Source organism: Limanda limanda, chromosome 17 (assembly GCF_963576545.1).
Source record: "Limanda limanda chromosome 17, fLimLim1.1, whole genome shotgun sequence".
NCBI lineage: Eukaryota > Metazoa > Chordata > Actinopteri > Pleuronectiformes > Pleuronectidae > Limanda > Limanda limanda.
This window is the reverse complement of record NC_083652.1, coordinates 19,606,273-19,627,897: the sequence shown is the minus strand read 5'-3', so window position 1 is coordinate 19,627,897 and position 21,625 is coordinate 19,606,273. Positions and strand designations below refer to the sequence as shown.

At 47.7% G+C, this 21,625-nt stretch overlaps 1 protein-coding gene across 3 annotated transcripts; it reads left to right on the top strand.

The window, feature by feature from the left end:
* The first annotated feature begins 1,200 nt into the window (after positions 1-1,200).
* pdgfab (platelet-derived growth factor alpha polypeptide b) lies at positions 1,201-20,566 on the top strand. Of its 3 annotated transcripts, none has more exons than XR_009683040.1 (7): positions 1,201-1,857; positions 3,109-3,205; positions 7,388-7,522; positions 8,745-8,935; positions 16,874-17,000; positions 17,590-17,714; positions 18,338-20,566. XR_009683040.1 is itself a non-coding variant. In XM_061090058.1 (6 exons), the coding sequence occupies exons 1-6, from the start codon at positions 1,795-1,797 to the stop codon at positions 18,349-18,351; spliced, it is 630 nt and encodes a 209-aa protein (XP_060946041.1). In that variant the 5' UTR covers positions 1,201-1,794; the 3' UTR covers positions 18,352-20,566. The 3 variants fall into 3 exon arrangements, 1 of the variants encoding a protein (XP_060946041.1); XR_009683039.1 differs by having other exon boundaries at positions 3,106-3,205; XM_061090058.1 differs by lacking the exon at positions 17,590-17,714 and having other exon boundaries at positions 3,106-3,205.
* Positions 20,567-21,625: the final 1,059 nt, after the last annotated feature.

The following is a 21,625-nucleotide window of genomic DNA, read 5'->3' as shown; positions in this document are numbered from 1 at the left end:
ATCACCATCATCACCATCACCATCATCATCATCACCATCACCAGCATCACCATCATCACCATCATCACCATCACCATCACCATCATCACCATCACCATCATCACCATCATCACCGTCATAACCATAACCATAACCATCACCATCATCACCATCATCACCATCACCATCATCATCATCACCATCACCAGCATCACCATCATCACCATCATCACCATCACCATCACCATCACCATCATCACCATCACCATCATCACCATCATCACCATCATCACCATCACCATAACCATCACCATCATCACCATCACCATCTTCACCATCACCACCATCATCATCACATCTTCACCATCATAACCATAACCATCACCATCACCATCACCACCATTATCATCACCATTATCATCACAATCATCATCATCACCACCTTCATCAACCATAATTGAACATCATCATCATCATCATCATCATCATCATTGCCACCATCATCATCATCATCATCACCGTCATTATCATCGTCATCATCACCATCTTCATCATCATCACATCATCACTACCATCACCATTATCATAATCTTCACAACCATCATCATCATCATCATCACCATCACCACCATCATCATAACCACTATTGATCACCATCACCATCATCACATCTTCACCATCATCGCCATCTTCACCATCATCATCACCAACATTATCATCATCACATCATCATCATCACCATCTTCATCATCACCATCATCATCATCACATCATCATCATCATCACTCTCTTCACAATCATCATCACCATCATCTTCATCATTTCTATCTATCTATCTTTCTATCTATCTATCTTTCATCCCTTATTTCCCTCAGTCTTCAGTCTTCAGTCAGTTTTTCTTTATTTCCAGCGACAGATCATCATTATCAGTTACAGCCTGAATCTGTGAATGGACGCTCTGCTGAAGGGCACACATCTACACGCAGGGGGTTGAGGGGGTGGGGTGGTGGTGGTGGTGGTGGTGGTGGTGTCGGGGGTGGGGTGGGTGGGGTTGCCTGCCTCTTGAGTATTAATAAGTCACTCACACCAACCAACCAGCTCCCTGCAGCTGAACAGATGCACGGCCGCCGCGACGCGAGGGGAGGCGCAACGGGCCCGGAGCTGCTGCCTCTCATATGCAGCGGCTCCCACTTCATTCACTCCAGAGTCCAGAGACACACACAAGGCTGCACCGCGGGCTCTGAGAGACACCACAAGGACAACTTCCTCCCAAGTGATTTTTCCCTGAGAGGATCTGTTCGTTTTGGATTATATTCCCGCAGGACTTGTCCCCAGAGACACGAACACAGCCGTGCGTCCTGAGAAGAAGAAGAACACAAGAAGGGAGAGCTTTGGTGTCTGGTTTGATCTCCACCTGAACTGGGCTGAGGTTTCAAGGGTTTTTTTGGGGGGTTTGTCAGAGGATTGAAGGACAAGTGCAATGCGTGTGAGGGGACTGGTCTCTGGGGATTGTCCCGCTTGTGCCTGAGGACACTGAGGAGCTATGTGGAGCCGCGGCGGCGCAGAGCTCGTTCCACAGGACGCGCGCCTCCAATGTGAATAACAAGCGTCCTCTTCCAGCCTCCTCAGCCGCTTCACACCCCCCCCACGACCACCGGTGCTGCCCGCAGTCTGCCCGAGCAGCTCTGACACCCCCCCGGCTTCTCTCCCATGAGGGGATGGTCGTGGATCCTCTGGGGCCAGGAGCGACTCTGCGGCTCCTTCAGGACAGCGCGTTTTTCTTGTTTTGCGGTTCCTTGCTGAATTAAAAGGGAGATGAGAGCCGCACTGTGCCACCTCCTGCTGTGCACGGCGTACCTGCTGCTGGCCACCGCCGAGGTAAAGTTACCAGGAGTTCCCAGGACGCACACCGTGTCCTCTTGGCCCCCGGTGCCACAGACACGGTTTCATTCCCGTGAAGGTGCAAAGGTCCCGCAGTGCGCGCATTTCTCCAACAGCCACAACTTGATGAGCAAAGAGAGAGAGAGAGTCAACTACAGAGCAGCAGTGTTCAGAGTTCTGAAGCAGAGTCTGTAATTAGAAGATCTGATTATGAGCCTATACAGCATTTAAAGACTCATTTCATTTGGATCGACCTCTAATCTGTCCAAACACGTATCTGAGAGAATAAACAGGGCCGTTTAGACTAAGACTCTATTTTAAGAACAGTGTGAATATATGAATTAATTTGTTGAGGGTGAACAAGCAGCAGCTCCTGTTCCCATGCGGGCCAGGGACTGAGAACCAACAACGCGACTTCACGCAGTTATTTTTGGCTGTTTGTGCCAAATCTGTTTGTAGCCTGAGCCAACATGGGCAATAGTTTTGGTTGTGCTTTTTCATGCGTGGGAACCGCTCCGGGCTATATATATATATCTATATACATATCTATATTTATATAGATATGTATATATAGCCTGTGTTTCTGTGGTCCTGCACGGTTTCCTCAGCAGCAGCAGCAGCGCAACAAGTGCAACGCGGAGGTTCACATGGGCTCGAGTGCAGCTCCGAACTCCCCTCAGGAAACTGAATGTTTAATGTTCTCTCGCGTTTACGAAGAGAAAGAAGATGAGTAAAAGTGTAATTCAAGGTGTTTTAAGGCTCCTTTAAGTCTATTCTTTAATTCGGCACTGAATAAATACTGAAAGCAGCACTGAATAAGACACAATTCTGGTTTTAAATGATACGTTTCCCTCTACGACCGTCATGTGTGCCAGGTGGAGGCGATAGAAATTATTTTTAAAGGGCTTATTCTAGAAAGGTGTGGACCAAAGTAACCAGCATATCCTAATCAACTGCGTCATTATTCTAAAGGCGTGTTAATGCTCCTTTTAAAAATCATGCTTAAATTGCATAATTTCTCAAGGGGGCTTCGGCGCAACTTTTCTCTTTCGCATGAGGACCATCCATGTCAGATGTGCTTGTTAGTTGGCACATACTTGCAAAGCTGCTCCGGCACTGATCTTCCGGGCGCTTGTTTAAACTTAAGCACAGTTATTTGTACGGACAAACAATGACACGGACGTTTTGCCACTGACTCGACACACTTCTAACTTTCCCCTGTTTGTTTGATTTCTTTGCCCCCAGAAGGAAGTGCAGTTTCCGCAGGAGCTGATAGACAGACTGTCCCACAGTGAAATCCACAGCATCAGCGACCTCCAGCGGCTACTGGACATTGACTCCGTAGGTAAATTCAGCCTCTTGATACTTTCATCAACACAGCTGAGTTACACTTCCAATCCTCCATGCCCTACATGCTGTGTGTGTGTGTGTGAGTGAGGCTGCTATTGTTGATGACCTCACTTATATTTAAGTCATTGCTCAAGGATCAAGTCAAACGATCACATACATTCACCCTAAGATCATATTTAAAGTCTAATGAATGATGGATCCACTTGTGACGCATCAAGGAGAAGCTGATTTTGGGTTAAGTGAGAAAACAGAGAAATACCTGTTGCTTTGGCACATTATGTGAATTCAGTATCAGTGCAGTAATGGCTCCTGTAACCGAGCTGGAAACACATGCCTGTGACTGGAGCACCACACAGGAAATTGCTGAGGGATCTGTGCACCCAGGGGAGCTGCCAAGTGCAGTCCTCGCGTGCTTGATAAAGCAGCAACCCTGGTGGGTGCGTCCGCCGTCCATGTGACAAAGGTGGACTTTCACTGGCAGGCATTTATTTGTGCATATTCTCTCAGCTGCTGTTGCTGCAGTAAGTCGGCTTTACGGCGTCCGGGCTGCCACACATACTGGAAGTCGCCCTCTTGACAGAGAGAGAGCGGCTCATGGCACAGGTCAGGCAGGTTTTTTTTGTGCCTCGTGTTCTTGCCGGCGCTGCTGCTCCTGTGGCGGGCGGGGACGGGGGGGGACGGGACGGGTCTTTCTCAGACCGTCTCAGATTAAGTTACAGGGGTGCACTGGAAGAAGCTGTTTCCCTTCACTCGAGCCTCTATTTACACAGGCTCTAGTCATATATCAAACTCAGCGCTAACCTCTACAGATTTGCCGGTGGAAATAGGTAACGACTTGTTTTAGCCGTCCCAGCTGATGGGAGCACTGGTCATTGCTCGGTAGTAACTCCAAAATTCAGCAAAGCAACATCACGGCAGATCAGTCACTCGATACATCCCTCTGTGAAACCACATGATTCTGATGGACGAACCAATTAGGACTCATAGCCCCACATCGTTGGTGCGTTTACTTGATTATTTCACAATCACACCAACCTGCACTCCACATCAGTGATGGGCCCACTCCATGCTGAGCCCAGAATAGATCCCTGCAGCGCCTCTAGCATGAGAAGAGGTGTTTATAATTGAATTAACATGTCTTTCTTCAAACAGAGGAATGTTTTGCAGGGTAACAGTAGTAGGCTGATTATTATTACGAGGACATAAATCTGTCTGAGGGCCGGCGTGGCAGCCCTGGTCAACCCATTAAAAGACCTTTGACGCCAGCCTGAGGGGTATTTTCAGAGCTTTTGTTGCGGATGGCCAGGACAGTAAAGCTACCAGTATAGGTTGAACTGTTCATGGCATAGCACGTCAACCAGGGCTGGAGAGAGAGGAAAGGCTAAGACAGCTTTATTCTGCACATAGACCTGAGGAGGTGTGATGTTTTTGCATTTTATTGATGTAGACAGAGATATGCTTGTTTTTTACCTGGGTTGTTATCACCTGAGATCTGTGTCACTGGGAGGATGGCTTTACGATTCAGCCTGTGAGGAAAGAGGTGTCAGGACACTGGGAAGGCCTGCAGGGCTTATCTCACGGCTGGTTGTTTCATTTAGTGCCGCTTCGCTCAGCGCAGGCTCGCCATTTGTTTTTCTGTCTATTTGCACACGTCTCGCAAGGACGGCGTCTCCAGCTTTGAGTGACAGGCGAGATGACCCCCACTGAAGTCTGCAGATGGTTGTCTGGCCCCCGAGGTGCTCCTCGCCCTCTCCTCGCTTTTCCTCTTCTATATCTCCGTCTCTCTCCTTCGGCGCCCCCCCAACCCCCGGCCTGCCTGCTCTTATCTCTCTCAGTGAAAGACTTTGACAGAAAAGGGAACCTGACTCTTGGCATGGGGTCGGAGCTGGATTCTGGAGTTATATTCCTGCTCATGTGTTCACTCAGAAAGGCTGTAACTTGATGTGCAATTTGCTGTTTTTTGACAAGCAGGCAGCTTGTCTACCTCCTAGCACATGCTATGTACTTAGAGTGTCTTAAAAATAAAAGCACAATGTGACATAACCTAATGTCACTGGGTCGATCCACCCAGACGTTCGGGCCATTACACCATAAAGAAACAAAGAGCAGAGACAGATAGTGGGAATTATGTAGACTCTTTGTACAAATCTATAACTGGCAGATACATTTATACAGATACAGGGAGAAAGAAATAGTGAAGGAGGTGTAAAGGGAGGAAGTCAAAGCCCTCAGTTAATAGATGGATTCATTTGTCACAAGAGTCTGATTCACAGCCAGAGACTGTCTCCTCCTGAGGACCAAACCTCTCACTTCTGTCTGCACCTTTATCTTTATTCTCATTATTTCTCTTGCCTTTCCTTGTTGTTTCATGCGTCTCCCTCTTCCTCGGTTTCCCTTCGCCTCCTCTCAGTGCACAGAAAAAAAAGACAACAGCAAGGTCTTGTATTGTGCTTAAAAAAAAAACGACTGCAGTCCATAAAGGACTTCTTTATTTCCTCCCTCCCTTTCTCCCTTCTGCTCTGACACAAACTGTCTCCGGCTGGCCGGCGGTGTGACGCTCTCCCTCACTCCTGTCCTGCTCTGACGGGGGGGGGGGAGATGGAGAGCAGGATTTGTGCAGTAGGGTTTGAGAGAAAGCTCGGTGGGTGTTCTGTCGGTGACCTGCAGCGTTAAAAGGTGGGAAAAACCCAATGAGTCCACTAGACAGTGCTAGGAGTGTTCAGTAGGTTTGTGTCTACACGTAACTGACATGCACTGGGGAGCGTGTGTGACATATGTACACTAGGTTGGTGTGTGTCTCTGCATGCGGGTGTAGTGGCCTCACAGGCTTGAAGCGCGGCCCTCTGCTTAACTCCTCAGCAGCAGTCAACACTTCCTTTCTGTAGACCTTTCTGTTCTGGGTCACCGGCCGTCTGACTGACTAGCTGACTGCACGGACGGCTAATGGGAAATTCCCTCGACTCTCACTCAAGGGACGATATTGGGTTTGAAACCTGACAGACCTGGGAAAAGAAGGCATCCGAAAGCAAATAAACAACCAATCCCAGAGGAGGACCAGGTATAGGTAGAGAAAATCCCTTTTGATGAATGTGGTCAGAGCACAAAGAAGCAGGAAGAGTGGAATGTGTTTGCCCATGGCTGAGCTTTGTTGCGCGGGTGTACATTGGGTTTTAGCATGTTAAGAAGGAGGATATGGAGAGGAGTTTGCGTAGTTGTGAGTGTGCGTTTATGTTAATTGTACAAGTGTAGGTGTTCTCCAGGTGGGTGGGTATGCTGCACGTATACAGACATGACCCACCTACTTAGCAAACACGACTCAGACTCTGCTCTTTGGGAAAGGGCAGTATCCTTAGAACAAGCTTTATCATTTTATTGCTGCTCTGGCACTCTTCTGTAACTCCTCATATTCTGGGTGGGGACCAAAACAAGCGAGCTTTATCAGGTGACCACGACTGTGAATTAGCTGAGCTGGCTATATTAGACCGGGTTGGAGAGGTTACAGTGCAGCACGGCAAAACATGTACTTTTCCAAACCGCAGAATGATTGGAAAAGCAAACATTTTCAGGTTAATGAGAGGCACAGAACCACTAATTAGACGCAGGTATAATGGCAGCAGAGCACCACCTGTCAAATGACCACTTTAGCACGATGTGTGTCTGTGAAAGCCGGTTGTTTTTGAAGACGCGTGGTGACTCACCTGCATCCAGACTACTTCACCCCTTCTGGGAAAGTTCAGCCATATGAGTGAGTGGGGCTGACACACAAAGCTTCCAAGTTACTGCGTGTAAAACTGTGCCCTGTGTACGCTGGTCTGTTTACCTCAAATTTGGGATCATCAGCGGTGGCCTGCCAGGGAACCCTAAGCCCTTAAGGGAATCAAAGCATGTGTAACATACAGCACAAGCAGCCTGTAGGAAGTTACCGTCTCATTATGGCCGCGTGACTAACCGACTCATTGTTTGTTGTGGAAGGGGCCTATAAAACTTCTATAGTGGATCCCACGCAGCCCTTCTCCGGAGGCCAGCCAGACGCCCACCGCAGTCATCCGACGCTGTGAAAGTGGCAGCAGCGGTTTCAGACTCATAGCTTGTTTATTGATCGAATGAGCCTTTTGTGTTTTGTTTTTTTCCTCCCTCTCTGTGTGACATTAATATGGCTGCCTTTTATTTTGACGAGGTACGGGAAACGATGTTATCGAGGAGCCCAAGCACCACAAACACCACAACCACCATAAGAACTTCTCCCGTCACCACGGTCACTACAATGACCTGAAGAGCTCCCAGCTCCACAGCCGACGCAAGAGGAGTATTGGTAAGACTAAATAAATACTACAGTATACGCTTCACTGTGCCGCTCAGGGGCTGCGTCATGATTACATTCAGCACTGTATACATCACAACTTGGCACAACATATTACGGTGTCATAGTGGCCTAAAAATAACCTCTATCTTAAATATCACCCCTGACATGTGAGTTCCCAGGAGGTGAAACCGATCACTTTACACTAATTTCAAACATAGCTAATAGTTAGTGGCTTTTATGTGGCTTTTTGGTGGATAAAAGGAACCATAATGAAGACGTCTACCCAGTATTTATGGCAATGAAGGAATCATGAGAAACAAGTCTGGTGTGTGAGGTTAAACGGGACGTCTGACACGAAGCCTTTTAATTGGCCGGGGGCTTGGAGATCTAAGACACACGCGTCAGGAGAGAAATATATCCTTGAGCGTGGAAATTCCAGGCATTCAGGTTTCAAGTTGCAGCTCGCCCGGGCTCTCAGTCAGATTTCTTCATAAAACGCCACGCGGTACGATATCTGATCGAGGCACGGAGATTAGCCTGTCGTGTGCGATCTGTGTGTTAAGACGTCTTGCAGCGTAGCATTTAAAGCAGCGCAGGATAAAGTGGCTGGTTGTATTTCATGCATGTGTGCCGAACCATAAGTAAATGATACAGAATACCTATTAGGCAGCTGTCCACAAAAACCCTCACAGGCTGCACATGATGCACATATCATCTTTACGACATAATGGTATCTTACTGTACACTCTTGAGGTCTGAGTGCCTGTTGGGGCGTTAAATCTGAAATGAGTGCTTGCTGCCTCCCTCTTTTCACAATGGCCAATAGGGTCAAAGGCCATTATTAGATTTCCCACTGGCAGACATAAAGGTTTTCTGGCCTAGTCATGCTGCATTAACCCCAGTGAGCCCTCGGAACAAAGGAGCCGTTTCTTTGTGTCTCACTGACTTGATCCCAAAGCTCCTTAGCTGATATGAGATCAGCTTTTTGAAGAGCATGTCTTCTTAAGAGCCTTATGGCAGGTTGGGTGTGAACTGAGGTAGGACGAACAGCTCCCATATAAAGTGAGTCATCAAATAATGAGCATAATGGAATGCAAGAAGCCGCTGTGGGGCGGATTTTGACAATACATCTACACGCGCTTGCATTCGTAAAAATATGTGTCACTGAGCGCTCATGCAGACCGAACGCATTAACTGGACTCCCCCCCCTCTCTCCTTGTCCCTCTTCCAGTAGAGGAAGCGGTCCCGGCGGTGTGTAAGACGCGGACGGTGATCTACGAGATCCCCAGGAGCCAGGTGGATCCCACGTCTGCCAACTTCCTGATCTGGCCGCCCTGTGTGGAGGTGAAACGCTGCACGGGCTGCTGCAACACCAGCAACATGCGCTGCCACCCGTCCCGCAAGCACCACCGCACGGTCAAGGTAAGACACAAGCACCGACAGGATAGACATGCCAAGAGGTCAAAGTCATCACTGCAACACACGACACATCACAGTTACACACTAACACACCCACTTCCACACACAAACCACCACTTTCCCTCAGCAGCAGGTAAGTCAATCGCATGGGAGGCGCCGTTGGGTTCACCTGCCCTCCTTCACACTTCTTTCCACCCTTTCTCCCTCTGTCCTTTACAGCTCCTCTGTGTTTCACAATACCCCTCTGCTCTGAGCCTCCTAACCTCTGCTGCTCCTCCCATTTCGGCCAATCACAACCCATTCCCTTCATCACTATGTTTGCCAGCGTGGCTGTGCCAGGACTGCCAGAGGGAGGAGGAGGAGGATATGGCGAGAGGGATGTTGGTGCCTTCAGCCAGCACATCTGTTAAAGGTTCGACCAGACACGGATTCCCTTGCCAGATATAAGACAGAGAAACAGGCTCCTGTATCTTGAGAACGTCCGAGTGTCACTGGTTACGGCGAAACCATTCCTCTGCTCGCCCTTTGTTTGGCCCTTTGTCTTCTCTGGAAGCAGTGAGCCCGGAGGAGAAGAGGTGACAAAGAGAAAGAGACAGCATTGGAAGGGGGTCGCACTGCTCTCAGAAGCTCTTTGGCATCGCCAGCTTGAAAACACGTCCTTCTGCTAAGGATCAGAGGAGACACCGTGGCTGGAGTTGAGTCGTATTTCAGCTGTATTTACACTACAGCCTGTTAGCCACTGCACAGCTCTGTTTGGAGGTATGGGAGTTATGTCCTCTGTTCTGTGAGAGTAAAAAACAACTGGAGGATAAACAGGATGGCCCGGAACACTCCGACTATGTTTGTGTTTCTCTAGGAGTCTATCTATGCACTCTATTGTCTCTCCTCTTTAATCATTGTGATCTTGCCTGGCCATGGGCACTTGGACATTGCTTTCTGTCCTGCTCCTCATGCAAGGCTTTAAAGATGCCGCCTGGACTGGCCAGCTGAGTAATAAAGCAAATACCAACCCCGCCTGCTGCTGCCTCCTTCCCCTTGGCACACTGGCACAGGTCAGGGAGATTTCAGTTTGGATAGGCCGGACATTCTCTCCGAGACAGTGAAACTGAGCTGACCAGACGGCCGCTGTGGGGCACAGGGCGCTGCATCCAGTGCACAGGGTTTATGGTCAGAAATGCTGACTCATAATGCGGTAAAAGAGTCAACCTCGGGTATACAGCGCAACCCTGTGTGTCTGTCTGTCTGCATGCAAGCTCGTCTGTCTCTCCGTCTGCCAGACAGTTGGTGTCTGTCATCCTCAATAGGAGCTCTGTCTGTGATCAGAGGGACCAGGATGGATGGAGAGACACTGACGATGGCGGGCAAGACTCTCTAAGGCTCGATTCAGCTATTCCTGGAATGCTGAGATCCATGAGACTTTGCCCGTGTCCCCCTCATGACACTGAGGACAAATTGCGCACACAGAGTGGTGAAGGAGCTTCAGGCGTGGTGGGCAGGGAGGGTTTCACGGGTGCCGGTTGGTCATGGGGTTCGCAGCGGCGGGTGATCGGGTCCGAGAGGCGTTGTATCCCTGCAAAAGGTCATCCGCCAGGGCTCCCTCCGGTCCGGAGACATTCACCGCATTGTGTGTAAGAAACATTGTCTCATGCCAAGATTTTCCTTTCTGTCTCTCGTTTCAGCAGTTCCTCTGAATAGGGGTTCAGTTCATGCTTCTCCCTCCATTTATTAGAAAGCTAAAAATGTTGCCCGTCTAACCTGGGTCGGGCTTGTTTTCCTTCTGCCGGCCAGGGATGGGAAAAGAACACATTCACTGTGTTTCTTTCCATCTCATGCCACTATGCATTTGTCCAAATGCACCTTCACTTATTCATTCCCGTCTTCTCTTTCTTTCCTTTTTCATTCCATGGACCCAAAAAAGAGAACGGGTCTGTGCAGGCCCTGTACTGTACAAGCCTGTTCTGGAATAGGAAAAAAAAGAAGCCAACTTAAAATAGGACTAGGCTGAGGGAGAAGAGGCCGATCTTAAAGTCACACTCTTTCCCCTCCTCTCGTCCTTTTTTGAACTTCTTTTGCATTAAGCTGAAACTTCATTTGTGTGCAGGCAAGTCTTGCTTTTGGTAGTTTTTGTGTTGTGTGCACGCCTTGGCATGAGAAGGACGCAGTAAATCGGGAACTGTCTCGTCAGCCATAGGCCTCGTTCACAGATACTTTTGACTTGTTGCCGTAGGAAAGGCCCAGATGTTCCTGATTACTGTAATGACTCTATTCCAGAGTCCCATTAAATAATTTCATTTTTTACACCTGCGCTTTCCCTTGTGTGACAAGTCAAAATGTCGTCTGTGAAATAAAGGCCTATTTACAGATGGTTCCATTTGGGCGAAGCAAATTAAACTCTAATGTGTTCAGTCCATCATCCATCCAGCATTCCTTTGACTCCTCCTTCACCTTCACCTCCTGTTGCACTTTCTTTGACACCATATTCACTCCCCAGCACGTTGACGCCTCCCTCTCTTTTAATTTGATTCCAGAACAGTGTGCAGCTTTATTTCGTGTTATGTTCGTAGAGTTGGTAAAATCTAGATATGGCAGGAAATGGAAGTTATGAAAATAAATATCATAGTTAAAACTGTGTAACGTTGGCATTATGAGGCAAATTCTTTTTTTTTGTCCTATCAGCTCTGGTTGTCACTCTTTTAGCCCTACTCTCATGTTGTTGTCTTCTTTACCTCTTCCTTATCATCCCTTCAGTGTTCACGTGCACTTGGGCACTCCTTTTCACATTAGTTTCTGTCTACACATATCTGTGTGTGTGTGTGTGTGTGTGTGTGTGTGTGTGTGTGTGTGTGTGTGTGTGTGTAAAATCTAAATGCCTCTGTTTGTTCGTCCAATGGGGCTGAGTAAACAGGCCATGACACAGACACACAATGGAGCTGTCACTCATCCTCTCACTCATTAACTCTTGAGGCTTCTGCCTACATTTGGTCTATAGGTTATTATTATATTCCTCATTCACATGTAAGCAGAAGCAGAATTGACTGCAGGTGATATTTGTGATTCAGTTCGAGGCAAATGAGGTAAATCCCAAAGGTTTTCCAGTAAAGGATGAGTGTCAATGACTTTACAAGATAATAATAAACTTGAAAGAAAAATTGCGAGAAAGTAAAGCACCTTTGAGTCCCACAAAGTAAATCAAAAAATCACTTAATTAGACTATTTTCTGCTGTAAATGGCATTTATGTAATCTGATTTTCACTCTGTTTTTAAAATCCTGTAATTTGATCTATTCCGGGAGTCGCTACAACTATCACTGCCCTCATGAGCCGCCGTAATCTAATCAGTGTGGCATCATCCGCAGACAGTTCAGCTTCTCCCGTTTGGTTTGGTTCAGTAGATGGAAACTTTTGATGGCACTTGAAGCGTAACTGTTTTGCAGAGGTCGGAGAGAGTCATCAGTGCACATCTGTGTCAACCCAAGAAAGAGACCGTTTGTGTGTGTGAGAGAGAAAGAGAGAGAGAGGGAGAGGTGGAGAGAGAGAGGGAGAGAGAGAGAGAGAGAGAGCTCTATGCTACGTAAACTCGACCACCGCGGCACGGGGACGAGGTCATTTATGTGAAGCGGCAGCGAGAGGAAGACGGGTGGCAGAGTAATGAAGTGTTGATGGCTGCTGGATCAAAGTGGAGGCTGACAGCGGCCGGGCGGATATAGCCACAGTGCTGAGTGTGGGGGTCCACACATCTCTCGGCACTGGCCCTGGCCCCGACCCCTACACACACACACACACGCACAAGCACACACACACACACACAGTAAGAGTTTCCTCAGTGACCTCAGATCCGGGTGTTGGGGGAAGCAGTAGCTGTAGCCCTGCGGTTGTGTGGGACCCTGACTTACGGGGTGTTTCATAAATAAAAGACAGTGTGACGGTGATACAGTGAGTGTGATTTATGATCGTCTGAGGGGTCCTGTGGATTACATGAGGGGGGGGAGGGGGGCGGGGGGGCGGGAGAAGAGGGGCCTCCCTGTTTGAAGTCCCCTCGCATCTGTGAATTATTTTCCCTTTGATTCACTCGGCTCTCCGGCTATACGAAGAAGGCCGAGGGAGTTTTTTTGTGTGTGTATGTGTGTGTATACATGTGTGCGTGGTGTGCACGGCGGGGGGGTGCGGGCCGGGTCAGAGACCATGGGAGCGTCCCGACCAAGCCAGAAGTCGGAAAGTTTGGCTACTGCTGCACCAGCTGGAACGCATCAGCTCGAGCAGGAAAAGTAGCAGCCGTATTTTAATCATATTTTACAATTTCTGCATTTTTCTTGACTCCTCCTCCCCTGTCCTCCCTTTCACTCTTCCCCACTGACTTCAGTGGCCGGTGTTCAGCCCTGGAGTCTGATTGTCTGTTCTATGAAATACTTGTTCACTCCCTCCTCACTCTTTCTGTCTCTCTCCTGCAACACAGCCATCTCCCACTCTTTAATTTTACCGGTCTGTCAGTCTCCGTCTGTCTGTTTTCACTCTCTCATCAAAATCGTATTTACTTCTCCCTCTTTTAAGTGGACAGCAACGTCTGTCTATCTGCAGCTCTGTTGTTCTCTGAAGACACGGGAGAGGAGAGAGGGAATAGAGAAGTGGAGGGATGACACATCTTTGCATTCTTTGATATTTGATATTGCATAATGGTTCTTTCGATCACTGAGGGGCCCGGAAGCTCAGGGCGCAATGTGGTCAGGGGCAGACAGATATCCACATCTGGTGATACGTTAATGTGTGTGTGTGTGTGTGTGTGTGTGTGTGAGAGAGAGAGAGAGAGATAGAGAGTGTGTGAGAGTGTGTGAGAGAGAGAGAGGTTGGGAGAGAGTGCTGTGCCGTTTTGGCATTACAAGCCGGTGCGAAACGACGAATGCCCTCCTTGCTTCCTCTCTCCCCCCCCCCCACTGTCTGCCACACATCTCCCCGAGTGTGTCAGTGGGAGGGTTGAAGCCGAGGACAGCAGCAGGTTGTCTGGTCTGTCTTCGTCTGATGTTCAGTCTGCGTCCTCTGTGGTTTACCCTCCTCCTCTGCAGATCATCTCCTGCCTGTCCTCCGGGTGTCATTTGTCTTTCTCTCTTTGATTGCCGGTGGAAACGCAGAGAGCCTCTCCACATTCCTCCTCCCCGAGAACTTTCCACACCTCTCTTCCACTTGATCACAAGTTGTAGCATCCTGTAGCATCCACTTTTACACTGTTGCTCGATTCTGTCCCTGTTCCAGCTCGCAGTGGCCCGCTGTGCACATCCACATCCACGTTGTGTTTTCCTTGGAAGGCCTGAGTAAATCTTTCCCCTCCGTCATGCTCTCATCAGTGCTTGCTGCGTGGGGAATTCCCAATTAACCCAAACAGGACAATTGGCTTCACACAGAGAGCAGCGGAGACACTGAGGACAAACCGGGGGGGGGGGCTGCACTTTCCAGAGCCCCCTGCCTCACCCCAAACCCTCTGGCTCGGATATCATTCCAAAGCCGCTCAGGGGGGACTTTTTCTCAGGGCCCCGGCTTTCTAGGGAGTTTAGAGCAGTTTGATTTATACAAAGAGAGTGTGGGGCCCCTTGTCTTAGCATGGGGGTCTCCTCTGATGTATGTTTTATGTGGGAAGTCATTGACTCTGCACAAGAGGCCTGTGCTCTTTGTACAGGAAGGAAGAAGAAATGGCTAAAAATGGAGGAAATGGAAAGTTTAATGTGGACGTAGAGTATACAACTTGTAGGAGGGAATTCCGCCGTCCCTGTAACGTCAACACTTTCCCCACAACACAAGAGAGAGGAAACAAAACAGAAAGAGTAAGTGTTGACAAAGTGGGCAGAGCAGAGGCCGACTGAGAAGGGTTGTATCGCAGTTATACACGCTGACTGACTCATCTAAAGTGTGTGTGTGTGTGTGTAGTGACTCCTGTAGGGAGTGTTTCTAACCCTGCTGTGTGAGGGGAGAGGAGACGGGCCTCTCGTCCAGGGGGTCCGTCACTTTATCCGTCTGTCAATAGCTGTTTGTTTCTCCGGGAGGTTTGTGTGTGTGAGCGTCACTAGGATCAGACTCGGCTATGAGGGTCCGACATGGCTGACTCGTTTGGCTTCCTGCTGGCAACTTCTGAACCCCCTCACCTCCGAGTTTACCGTAACCAACGGCAGCAGAGTCGTCCGCACAGACAGCTGCATCTCTCGGCTCGCTGCTCCCCCTTGCTCTCGCTCCTGTCCTGTTGTTCAGTCAGTTAATTTGATTAGGTATTAGCGGTGGTTTCTGGGAAGTTTGTGTCATCGCGTGATACCTCGGATAACTTCTCTATCTCTCCTCTCAGTGTCAGTGTTGATAAATTCCCCAAGTGGGTAACCCAGACACCAAATGTTAATGGGTAACACATGAATGTAATTGAATGCTAGTCATGATCATGGTCAGGCCGTCCTCCCCCCTTCCTTAAATAACCCCCTTCTGTTTGCAGACACACACATGCACATGCACGCACATGAGCATGCACGCACACATTCCCTATTGAGAGTGATGGTCCACCATCCTTCTCTCAGCTCGCCCACTCTCTTTATATCAGGGCCTGATAACAGTAAACACACCACCGCTAACCCAGACACCATTGTCCCGTGTTTGCTCACTGCATACTTCCTCCGCTTGCTTACCCTCTTTTCACTCTCTCCCTTCTTTTTCTTTATGTTTTTCTCCCCCGTCCGCCGAAAGCAACTGTTGCAAGGCAGCATCTCGGTATGTTACGGTGTCTTGGTATGTTGGTCTGTCTGCATGACTGATTCCACCCTGAGAGTCAGCCTTGGCGTTGTGCCATCACAGGATAGAGCAAGAAAGCCTCTCATCAGTTTTGGCACTCTGTCAATGTGTGCGTGTGTGTGTGTGTGTGTGTGAGAGAGAGAGAGAGAGCCTGCAAAGCCGTGTTGTTCATAACACCAGAGAGCGTTGGGAGATTGTCAGCCAATATCCTCCCATATGCAGTGACCAGGAAGATAGGTGAGGCAGGGGATATTGTTTCCATGTGGCCCCCCGGCCCTCAGTGGTGGACGGGGAGGTTACCTGCCCTTGGCACTAACATCAGAGAGGGAAAAGCACGCGGCCACCTCCCCTGAATTACACAACAAGCTCATCATAACCTCCACGCAACCTTCTCTGTTCAGCTTTCATCTAAGCTTTAATCAACATACCCTATTCATAACCCTCTGAGGATTGGTCTTTTCATTTCTAGCGGTTGGGTGGGAAGAGGAGGTCACTCCTGTTGTGTTCGACGGAGAGGGTGTGAGCTGGACTGTACCATAGGAATTTCTGCATTGCCTTTGTGTTGGTCAGACTGGACGGGCAGTTTTCCGGACTGCTACTGCTTAGAATAGACCGTGTAAACTGTATTCCTTACATGCACATATTAAGCAACACTTTCCCTAACCCATGGAGAAATAGTACTGTGGTTTAGCACCAGCCTACATGTTGGGACAGGGAGAGGGAGTTTAGGCGTGCGTCTGTCTCGATACGGATGCTCCAGCAGGGCGGGATCTCCCAGCCTCTCTTCTCAGGCCAGAGTAAATCCTCTCTTGGTGTTAGGGCATACACCCCCCCCCCCTCCTGTCCTCCGCTTCTCCTCTCCCATTGTTTGAGTTTGCTTGGACAGGGTCATACACTCCGTTCAGTATTTACACATCTGATCAACAGCCCATAGAGCACACAGCGAGCGGAACTCAATGCATCACCCTCTGAGGAATGCTGCCCTCACACATCAAACACTGGGCTTTTTCTTTTTTTTGAAATGAATCGATTTATGAAAGAGTCATCAGTCACGGTGCTACGCCTCCTGATGCTGCCGGATAGGCAAAGAGCGTACGCATTCATCGATGACTCTCTGCAAAGAGTGATGATGGTGCCCGAGCTGGTTTCTGCAGCTAACCTTTTCTTCTTCTTCTCCTCCCTTCAGGTGGCCAAGGTGGAGTATGTGAGGAGGAAACCCAAGCTGAAAGAGGTCTTTGTGCGGTTAGAAGACCACCTGGAGTGTGTGTGCACGTCACAACATCACGTGGTGGAGCACTCAGAAGCAGAAATAGGTAACGATAGTACTGCACTGTTACTTTGTCACAAATATCGTCCCAGCATTCTGCAAATCCCTCTGAGGTTGAGTTTGATGTCTGAGTCCCGCCCCCATCCCTACGTCATCATGCATCGCCTTCCTTTCCTCCCTTCCTCGTGTTTGTCCGATGTTCTCTCTCTGTCTGGCTCCTTGGCTTTGCACTAGGTGACCTTGTTTCTATCTTGCCTCCAAACAGACAGACACGCCTATAAGTTGGCCTGCTTTTGCAAAACTGTAAAGCTTGTGTGTTTTGCTCCTTGTTAGACAAAGATATGTGCGTGTGTGTGCGTGCATGTGTGTGTGTGCGTGTTAAGGGAGGGTGTACAAAGGCTGCTTGGCATCAGCAGGTAAATCCACCAGTGCCTTGATCTGAAGCTTTTCTCTCCCTGGGAGCAGATAAGCGCTGTGATTTGTGCTGATAAGGCATCTGAAGTATTTATAGTGTGTCATATCTTTGCACTCTCTGCTTCTGTCCCGGGGCTGTTGTACCTCTTTCTGTGCCATGAACCCTGCTTCTCGCTTCTAACCCTGCTTCCTATCCACCCTACCCGACTTTGTGTTTTCAGGCCACCGTAGGTCTAAAGGTAGAAAAAGGAAACCTAAAAAGCTAAGGCCCAGCAAGGATTTATTGGCGACATAATAAAGTTGCGCTCATTACCCAAAGTCCACTGGAGAGCTGTGAAGGGAACAGGTAGGACTTTAGCACCGTGACGCCCTTTCCCCTTTTGGCACCGCACTGGCCCAATCATGGCGCAAAGAGGTTCTGCCAATCACCGTCGCAAATCACATCACAGCCAATCAGTGTGAGGAGAGGGAGGGCTGAGGAGTACCATGCTCTGTGCCCTAATGCTGCATGTTGATTTTGTGGTTTGCCGAGCATGCACACCGCACACGTTTGCTATGTGTCACCATGTTGTTATTGCGCGTGGTTGTGTGCACCTTTTTTTCTTGTGTTACGCTGAAAGCCGACACCCAATGTCTGCTGTATGTCTCACCTGTCTTGCTTTTGTTCTCCTTCACCACGTCTTGTTGACAACACCAATATTCACCCTCTCACGTCGCTGCCTGTCACATGAGAGATTACTTTTTTAATTGTTTTATTTGTACCATCGAGGTCACTGCCTTTGAAATCTGGAGAAACAATTATTTTCGAACATTGTGGGTCTTGTGTGTCTTGTTTGAAACGCATGAACAAATTGATGGAATCGGGCACAAAATGCAAAAATGTGTTTACCTTTTTTTCCCATCATGTCACGTGTGTTCTATTTGGAAAAACTGTGATTCTAATCCAAGCTTCCGCTCTCTCTCCCGCAGTGGACGTGAGGTGAGACCAATCAGAACAAGGGACTTCAGTGCGGGAGGAACCTAAAAAGAGGACGTCAACAAACATGAGACCTGCTCGGTCCTCTTCCCCACTGCCGTGCAACCTCCGTCTAAAAAAGAAAAACATTTCTGTAAAAATGAGCGACAGAAACATAGACAACAGACAAAAATACATAAGATGCCAAAGGTGCTTTTTTTATATTAAAAAAAAAACAGTGATTATGGATGATGTCTTCCTCTGTGGTGCGCTACCTATACCCAGACAACTGAACCCTGCCAATGATTAAGGAGAAATATGCTGTGGAGCTCGGGCAGAAAGAGGCCGAAGGGAGATGATGAAAGGGATTTGTGTTGAACATTTTGACCGACTTTGTTTGATCAAGATGTGAACAACAGAAATGGCCATAAAACAGTTGTTTCAGGCTTTCGTGGGAATCTGGTGCTCGGAACTCCAAAACAGCAGTGGATTTCCTCCAGCTGGGCGACATAAAAGTGCCCTGCCCTGTTTAAATGACTCTTGCATACACGGGAAGGAAGAAAGAGAGATAAAGGAAAACAATGGCGAGCACTGGAGTTATGGAGGTGTTTTTTTTCTCCAAAAGACTCTCAATGGAGCATTAAACAATTTGAGTTTTTGGATGTTTGCTCTTATGAGAGAAAATCTTCTCTGAGAGTCCTGGTGGTCTGTGACTTTTCCCACCTGCTGCGCGCATACAAATCTGAAAAGGACGCATCACTACTCACAAACTATTTATATATATGGACGTTTGACTTTTTTTTTATTGTCTCAGTGCAAAAGGAAGACAGAAAGAACAAAAAAGACATTTTCATTATTCTGGAGACATGCAAGAGTCCTGTGTGGTGCAGTTCTTTGTAACCATCAGTATCACAATCTCAATGTCATTTGTTGTTATCCGTGTCATCCATGTTTCTTATTATATTACAGTATATCTGAATGATGTCAAGTGTTGTAAATGGTTTGGATATATGTGTGCAAGGAGGAGACGTGAGAGTCAGTACAGGAAGATGCTTTATTTTTGTTATGAAATATATTATGCTTACTTATATCCAAGCAGGAATTATGTTTAATTCTTTTGTTGTGGTTGAATGTCTGTATTTAATCCTTTGGAAAAGATGCAAAAACGTGGGCAGGGGGTGGAATAGACAAGGGAAAAAATGGCTGCCAGTGCTTGTTACTGTGTGTGCATCAGTGTGTCAGAGCTATGAAAAGGTGGGACTGACCGGCTCAAACATGGCAACCTTAGTGAGTGGCCATACTGTAGCTTATTCTATGATAAGCATGTAACAAGTTTGTGCTCACCAACCACATTTTTTAGAGAAAATCGAATGTGCAAGTATGTATGTACTGATAGACGGCGTGTGTGTGTGTATGTATGTGTGAGTGTTAGTGTGCCCGCACAATATTTCTCTGCTACTCAATTTTACATTCATATCACTTTAATGTTGATAAGGAAGATGCACGCCCGTTCTGCTTCACAAACACACATGTTGTGCCTGGAAAAGAGCAAAGTCCACCTGAAAGAGTGAATGAGCGAGCAAAGCATATCGACAAGCGCATGAATGGGCTCCTTGTTTAGCCAGTCTTCACTCCTCTGTTGACAGGGGAACAAATCTCGGATGGCTCCACCCTTTGAAGGGACTCACACCTTGTGCAGCCACATGCCATCGGGACAGATGATGATGGGTGCCCAGAGGTGGCCGGGAAACAGCACAGTGCTGGCCTGAACCTGTGACCCCGATGGGATAAACAATTACTGCCTTACCAGTTCCTGTAACAGTGATGAATGTGTAACCAAGCCAACCAGGTGCAAAAACAACCCCCCCCCCTCCCGTGTTCAAAAGAAGAAGAGAATTTCTCTAGTTATCGAAGGCGAGTCGCGGGAAAGTCGAGAGAGAAAAACTGACTGAAACATGGATGTGTCAGCGACTGCTGAGCTGTGAATTCACCAACCATCATTCGTGAGGTGCTCTATTTATAAGGCTGATGTTTCCTCACTGTTCACATCTTCACCAGTGTTGTTGTTCTCAGTAAAACAGGGACCATGCTTGGAGAGACTTGACTGAAGCAAAAATGCCGTCACACTATCACTTGGCCTTTACTACTTTTCTTTTGGGCTTCCATTGGATAAATACAGCAGTAATCATAATTTATATATATTTATGTTTTCAACAATAAATATATTTCTGCTTATGAAATTCTTCACTGGATGTTGAGTCCCATGATTTGTTTGTGTTGTGGCATCTCATTGCACAATGTGTCATTTTCTACCAAACGATAACAAAAGACAGAGCTTGGTTTTTTGGTTGTTTTCTTCAATACATCTGTCATCACCGCAGCGTGCGTCTCCTTTTTGAGGATTCCCTCAGTGTTCATTAATTTGGATTGTCTGCAGCTGTCTTCTCTTCCTCTCCACAAATGAACCTGCATATTAAAACTGAAAAGTGTTGAAAATAATACGCTGTTTGTGGACATGCAATTGTTAGTTTCTCTGAAACCTCAAGGTCCAGACATTCAGTCAGAAACATTCATCTTACAACAGGTCAATCATAAAAATGTGGCTTAAAAGTAAATTTCAACTTTCTTAATGCTGCCAAAGGGATATGATTCCATTGACTGGCAGAAAAAATGACACAATGCTTTAGGTCTGAACACTGTTGGACACATTTGGGATAATAAACAAATATTCAACATACTTTGTTTTAAGAAATGTTTATGCAGAACTGTTTCATATCAGGTAAGGAAACATGTATTATGAGGTGTTGTGCAGCACTAAAGAGTAAGACTAATGAGGCTAAGGTAAAATGATGGAAAGTAAAAATTAAGTAATTGACAATATTAAGGTGAATAAAGTAACAGACGGACGAGGAAGAGAAGCCAGCACCAGGAGAAATGTACCTGCTTCCTCATTAGGAGCAGACTTACAGGTTTATCTAAGTCACTACATGTTCTGAAAAAGATATCAGATCAAAAGAGCGGAGTCCACGTGTGTGTGTGTGTGTGTGTGTGTGTGTGTGTGTGTGTGTGTGTGTGTGTGTGTGTGTGTGTGTGTGCTGCAGCAGGAGACAGACAGAAGCTGGATGTGAGGGTGGTGGTGTACACAGGAAATGTGAGCTTTTCCAGGCTTGCAGGCTGAGCAGGAGCTGGGCTTTATTCCAGGATCCACCAGCAACTAGACGGCCGATGCTGGGGAGCTTTATTGCTTTTCCCCCGAGCTGCTCATCCTAATCCCAGGGCTGAGGGACATTAAAGTCCCTCTC

Bases quoted from the DNA above. Each gene is read 5' to 3' on its own strand.
- pdgfab (XM_061090058.1), top strand. From the start codon at position 1,795: ATGAGAGCCGCACTGTGCCACCTCCTGCTGTGCACGGCGTACCTGCTG. The intron at 1,858-3,105 runs GTAAAGTTACCA...CTTTGCCCCCAG, and splicing joins TGCTGCTGGCCACCGCCGAG to AAGGAAGTGCAGTTTCCGCA. The intron at 7,523-8,744 runs GTAAGACTAAAT...TCCCTCTTCCAG, and splicing joins CCGACGCAAGAGGAGTATTG to TAGAGGAAGCGGTCCCGGCG.